The sequence below is a fragment of the Phyllobates terribilis genome, unplaced genomic scaffold, assembly GCF_046119375.1.
Source record: "Phyllobates terribilis strain yellow unplaced genomic scaffold, ASM4611937v1 Scaffold_3__8_contigs__length_932513732, whole genome shotgun sequence".
NCBI classification, from domain to species: domain Eukaryota; kingdom Metazoa; phylum Chordata; class Amphibia; order Anura; family Dendrobatidae; genus Phyllobates; species Phyllobates terribilis.
This window is the reverse complement of record NW_027362763.1, coordinates 699,894,553-699,901,581: the sequence shown is the minus strand read 5'-3', so window position 1 is coordinate 699,901,581 and position 7,029 is coordinate 699,894,553. Positions and strand designations below refer to the sequence as shown.

Sequence of the window (7,029 nt, the reverse complement as noted above, 5' to 3'; positions counted from 1 at the left end):
CTGTATGGAAGACTGTGTGGGGCCATTATTCTGTATGGAGGACTATGTGAGGCCCATTATACTGTAAGGAGGACTATGTGGGGCCATTATACTGTATGGAGGACTATGTGGGGCCCATTATACTGTATGGAGGACTGTGTCGGCACATTCTGTATGGAGGACTATGTGGGGTCCATTATACTGTATGGAGGACTATGGGGACCCATTATTCTGTATGAAGGACTATGTGGGCCCATTATACTGTATGGAGGATTAAGTGAGGCCCATTATATTATATGAAGCACTATATGAGGCCCATTATTCTGTATGGAGGACTATGTGGGGCCCATTATTCTGTATGGAGGACTATGTGAGGCCCATTATTCTGTATGGAGGACTATGTGGGGCCCATTATTCTGTATGGAGGACTATGTGGGGCCCATTATTCTGTATGGAGGACTATGTGAGGCCCATTATTCTGTAATGAGGTCTATGTGAGGCCCATGATTCTGTATGGAGGTCTGTGTGGGCCCATTATTCTGTATGGAGGACTGTGTGGGCCATTATTCTGTATGGAGGACTATGTGGGGCAATTTATTCTGTATGGAGGATTATGTGGGACTATTATACTGTATGGAGTACTATGTGAGGCCCATTATATTGTATGGAAGACTAAGTAAGGCCCATTATTCTGTATGGAGGACTTTGTGGGCTATTATTCTGTATGGAGGATTATGTGGGCCCATTATAAAGTATGGAGGACTAAGTTAGGCCCATTATACTGTATGGAGCACTATGTGAGGCCCGTTGTTCTGTATGGAGGACTATGTGAGGCCCATTATTCTGTATGGAGGACTATGTGAGGCCCATTATTCTGTATGGAGGTCTGTGTGAGCCAATTATTCTGTATGGAGGACAGTGTGGGCCCATTATTCTGTATGGATGACTATGTGGGACCGTTATTCTGTATGGAGGATTATGTGGGCCCATTATTCTGTATGGAGGACTATGTGAGGTCCATTATTCTGTATGGAGGACTAAGTGAGGCCCATTATTTTGTATGGAGGATTTGTGAGGCCCATTATTCTGTATGGAGAACTCTGTGAGGCCCATTTTTCTGTATGGAGCACTATGTGGGGCCTATTATTCTGTATGGAGGACTATGTGGGGCCCATTATTCTGTATGGAGGACTATTTGAGGCCCATTATTCTGTATGGAGGACTACTTGGGGCCCATTATTCTGTATGGAGGATTATGTGGGGCCCATTATTCTGTATGGAGGATTATGTGGGGCCCATTATACTGTATGGAGGACTATGTAGGGCCTATTATTCTGTATGGAGGACTATATGGGGCCCATTATTCTGTATGGAGGACTATGTGGGGCCCATTATACTGTATTGAACACTATGTAGGGCCCATTATTCCGTATGGAGGACTATATGGGGCCCATTATTCCGTATGCAGGACTATATGGGGCCCATTATTCTGTATGAAGGACTATGTGGGGCCATTATTCTGTATGGAGGACTATGTGAGGACCATTTTTCTTTATGGAGGACTATGTGAGGCCCATTATTCTGTATGGAGGACTATGTGAGGCTCATTAATCTGTATGGAGGACTATGTGGGGCCACTATACTGTATGGAGCACTATGCAGGGCCCATTATTCTATATGGAGGACTATGTGAGGCCCATTATTCTGTATGGAGGACTATGTGAGGCCCATTATTCTGTATGGAGGACTATGTGAGGCTCATTAATCTGTATGGAGGACTATGTGGGGCCACTATACTGTATGGAGCACTATGTAGGGCCCATTATTCTGTATGGAGGACTATATGGGGCCCATTATTCTGTATGGAGTACTATGTGGGGCCATTATTCTGTATGGAGGATTATGTGAGGCCCATTATTCTGTATGGAAGACTATGTGAGGTCCATTATTCTGTATGGAGGACTATGTGGGCCTATTAAACTGTATACTGGTTGGCCCCGCGACCAAGCTTTTCATTTTGGCCCTCTGTGTGTTTGAGTTTGACATCCCTGCTTTGAACAGTAAAAAACAGCAAATGGTGTACGTGTGCTGCTGTTTTTTTTCACTCACCCATAGATTTGAATGGACGGGTTTGATCAGTCATTCAGATCAAAAACAGATAGGTGAACAGCCCTGTTGACAAATATATGTATGTGTTCTTTTCGGAGACAATATGGATAGGACACGTAAGTGAAAAAACTAATGTCTAATGAAATCTAACTAAAATATATTATTTTACTCAAAAGAGGAAAAAAAGCAAGGATAATGAAAAGCAAGAATAAAAAGCACAAAAACATTCAAAAAGTGGAAGCTTTTTTTTAATATTGCTCTACCATCATCCTGAAAGGCATAATAATTTGACTTACACATCTGAACTGATTGAAGTTACAGAATCATGTCTCCTTTTTGCATTTAACAATATATACAATATAAAATAAATACATTTACACAAATGGACATATTTCTGGAGCACATGGTATGATACACAGCACAAAAATATACAGTTGATTGTATTACAGATGTGAAGCCCGTCGATAACTATAGACATGGTTTTATTTGTGATAGTGGTTATGTTGCAACTCCTGGAGTATTATAATCATCTTATTATTATATTCTTCTTCTTAGTTTTTTTTTCATAATTTTGACTTTTTTTTTTTTGTTCCTTTAACAATCCTTGCGCATTAGACTGTCGCTGAATGTATTCCTAAGAAAGGTAAACCTTGAAGATTAAATCATCGTTACCCATTTTCTCCTTAAGAAAAATAGCAGTTTACCATTCGTTATACTTTTTTTTATTATTATTATTTTTTTTTATTTTCAGATCGCTAGAATGCAAAATAGTCTCATAAATACAACTTTTTCCAATTTGATTCAGATATCGATTGCGACTCTTCACGGCCGTGTAATCATATAGCTTTAAATAAAGAAAAAAAAAATAACTCAGAAATAATTTAAAAATTAAATTAAAAATCTAAATAATAAAATTTTACATTTTTTGCAAATCATACACCCTTTTTTTTAATATATTTTCTCGCACCTCATGCTATAAATGCCATATTGACAAGAAATTTAAATAAACAACTTACACACAAAGATTTTATTTATAAAATAATATTATTATAATAATTATAAAATAATAGATTTTTTGTTTTTAACCCATTTCGGGAGGGGTTTACTAAATCCTCTTCTTAAAAAATGAGATAAAATGCAGCATTAAAACAATAATTTATAGAGCACGGCAGTATTATCTAAGTGTTTAAAATTTCCAACCACAATAGCGAACGGGGTCTAAAAGTAATGTATTAAAATTACATTTCCTAATTTTTGTTTTATATTTGATGTAAATACTTTTATGCCCGAAAATGACAAAAGTATTCTAGGACTGATACCTTTATTGGCTGACCAAAAAAAAAATATATATAAGCAAGCTTTCAAAGCACAGAGGTCCTTTCTTCAGGCAATATTATGATTCATTTGTAATCTTGTCTGAAGAAGGGACCTCTGTGCTCTGAAATCTTGTATATATATTTTTTTTTTTCTGGTTAGCCAATAAAGGTATCACTCCAAGAATACTTTTGTCATTTTTGGGCATAAAAGTATTTACATCGATTTTTCTGGCTAACAGGGTACCACAATATAACTTTGTATTGTACATTGCTTTATATTTGCAATTCTAATCTTGCTGTTTCACTCGGAAATATTCATTTTGAGTATGCCGTTCTCATACGTATATATTCCTATATATAGTAAAAACCTAAAACAGTAAAATAAAATAAAAAAAAAATAGAAAATAAATAATCTCATTCAATCAGCACCGTTTTTTTTTTCTCCAAGGAGTAATCAAATTTTACATACTTGTACAGGGACGTGCCAATTTTTTTCTGAATACCTATCAGAGCTATATTTAAAGGTACTCGCCATCTGAATGAATTGCTAATGATGAGGAATCTAAAACCACACTACAGTCACTTCTCTACTGAGAAACCACAATCTACAATATAATCCTTATATAGCTAATGGTAGATACACAGTATTTATAGGATCAGGCTGCCGTGTTTCATCAACCCGTTGTATTCTGTTTAAAGCACACAGAGTAGCAATAGTGTTTGGAATTTTTTTTTTTTTGCGCAAAAAAAAAAATTAAAAATTAAATGGTTTTGCAACAACACAGAGCGAGTTATTAACAGTTGAGATGATTCTGAAGAAGAAGAAAGCCATATTTACAGCACTTCAAAACTGAGCTTAGTTAAATGTAGAAGATATATTTGGTGTTAAGAACCATTTAAAAAGTCTTTTTTGTTTTTGTTTATTTTTTTTATATATTTTTTTTATAATTTTTTTTTTTTTTTCGAAAGCCTCAAGATTTTTTCTCCTCTGTTTTTTTTTTTTTTCAAATTGGAGTTTTTTGTTTTTTTTTGATCTGCCAAGGTATAGTATTTTTTTTTTTTTATTTGTTTCTTTTTGAAGACTATGACCAGGAATACCCAACAGATTAAAAACTTTTCCTGTAGGCTCCTGAGGAATTGCACATCCAATATTGCCTCTAAATCCTACCCTGTGTCTAAAAAAGCATACATCACAAGAATCGAACAGCCACAAGGAGAACAAGACAACAGGTTTTTGTTTTTGTTTTTTTTCGGAAATGCAACTGAGAAATAATAATAATTAAAAAAAATAATTTTTTTTTTTTTTTTTTTATTATTTTTTTGGAAGGAGATAACACAGCAAACGGGAAACATTGAAAAGCTGAACTATGATTTTTTGTTTTGAGTTAGGTTACAATTTTAATCACATTTGTGTACATATAATATGGGCGTTCACATGATACAGGGAGCAACTATTAACACTGATATATTGGCAGAGCATGTAGATGTATTGTAGGCAGCCGGAATTTTTTTTTTTTTGTCAGCGGGGGAGGGGTAGGTGTGGGATTACATTAGATTACACCTTTTTTTTTTTTAACAGTCTCGTACAGAAAACAGATATCATGCAGCAACAAGAAGGGGTTGAGAAACCACACTGACTGCTTTAGCTATCCGTAAAAAAAAATAAAAAAAAAATACAATAAAGTCTTATATTAATTTCTTAAACTCGGCTGATTACATATACATACATACATATGTATATATATATTTTTTTTATTATTCAGAGAATTTATTGCTGGCCTTTGCATTACCTGCAATATTAATATATTATTTTACATATTCATTATTTTATTTTACAATTTTTTTTATTTTATAAATCGCAAGTTTCGGTTATTTTTCTAAAGTTTATTTTTTTTAAGACACCGTAGCAAATTTCCAAAGCGTCCTCATAGGGAAGTGGTAAGCAGATAAGACTATTTATATACATCGCAGGTGTAATCTAATAATCGTGTTTTAACAGAACAGGTAGGCTAGGCTTTACGGAATAAGAAAATGAAAAGGGTTTTTTTTTTTGTTCTTTTTGTCTTTTTTTTTTTTTTAACCAGACTGGCACACAACATTAATTGCATCCGTGGTAATATGCACCATCCTTCGACTATTGCTTGAATAAGAGACATATCCACAATAATATTCAGTAAATGGCTGAAAAGCGATAAAGCTGGTACAAAATAATCTCCGTTTTATAACAATTAACCCCAAAAAAAACAAAAAACAGTTGTAATAATTTAAATTTAAAAAACAACAAATAAACAAACTCTTCCTTTAAGGATAGCAATGTCCTTATTGTTCATCGTTAGCTCGAACCAATATGCAGTTTGCATTATATCATTTGTTTTATTAATTAGTAATATCTGTTAATTAATATTGCATGAATGAATAAAGCTTAAAACTATTCCCTGAAAAAAGTCACATAGTACCTAACAGAGAACCTTTTTTTTTTGGAAGACTTAAAAAAAAACAAAGGAATCAAATGGTTTGTGTGGCCTAGATGAAAAAAAAAATCAAACCAAATGAAGCAGCCAATGACATGTCGCTCAGGGTGTCAAATTAGATATTGCTCCCAAGGAATCCTACAAGTCATTTTTTGAATAAATATGCAATTTTTTATTTATTTTCTGTCCCGGATTCCACTTGTTATTGGGGGCCTTGTGGTCCATATTAAATTCAGTAGCATCCTATGGATTTCTGTCCTTTGGCAGGGCTGGCTTCCATTTCTCTTAATTAAAGACTTTTTTAAAGTTTTTTTTTTTTTTTTTTTACTCTTTATTTAAGTTCAACAGCAGCAAAAAAAAAGAAACAAGAAATCGGGGGAGGAAAATTTCTGCACAATTACAGCGCAGAATTAAAAGTCGAAAGCTGCTCCAGTCTTGCTGCTTCTTTACGTCAGTGCAGTCACTCGCTTCTGATTCAGTACATTATTTGCCATAATAATTAGACGTAATTTATCTTATTTATTTATTTATTTATTTTTTCCCATAAGTAGTGCTATCGGGTCACCAAAAATTGTTTTAGTCAGACCTTAGCCTCAAGCATTTCCAAAAAAAGTTTATGCATAGGAACTTTCCCCTCCAGTTTGATGTTGTAGAAGTGTTGGACGGCCTTGGTGGACGTCTGTCGAAGAAGTGGCAAAGTCATCAAGAACTTGCCGGCCCGGCGAGGGTCTTCGATGTGTTGGCCAGCTTCGTAATCCTGCAGAGCCTCGTGTAAGACGTCTTGAAGTTTCTGAACAGCTTCGACGTCTTCTATATGCATGGAGTCTACGAACGTAAAAAATACAAAGCAATCATTTAATAAAAATTGTAATAAAAAGAAACTTAAAAACAAACACTATTACAAAAAGAGAAAAAAAGGAACAAAGTATAAAAATGTAACAAAATATTTTGTAAATAAAAATAAATATGTTAATAAAAATAAACTTCAAAGCTTCAACGTTTTCTAGAAGTATGGAGTCTACGAACGTAAAAAAATACAAAGAAATCATTTAATAAAAAATGTAATAAAAAGAAACTTAAAAACAAACACAAAAAAAGAAAAAAAGGAACAAAGTATAAAAATGTAACAAAATATTTTGTAAATAAAAATATAT

The 7,029-nt window shown here is 34.1% G+C and overlaps 1 protein-coding gene across 10 annotated transcripts in view; it reads right to left on the bottom strand.

The window, feature by feature from the left end:
* Nucleotides 1-2,583: 2,583 nt before the first annotated feature.
* Nucleotides 2,584-7,029, bottom strand: part of ESRRG (estrogen related receptor gamma) — a 536,337-nt gene continuing 531,891 nt past the window's right edge. For all 10 annotated transcript variants that reach the window (XM_073671941.1, XM_073671937.1, XM_073671932.1 and 7 more), the window contains one exon: nucleotides 2,584-6,700. In XM_073671941.1, coding sequence (XP_073528042.1) covers nucleotides 6,456-6,700 — 245 coding nt within the window. In that variant the 3' untranslated portion in view covers nucleotides 2,584-6,455. The remainder of the gene's footprint in view (nucleotides 6,701-7,029) is intronic.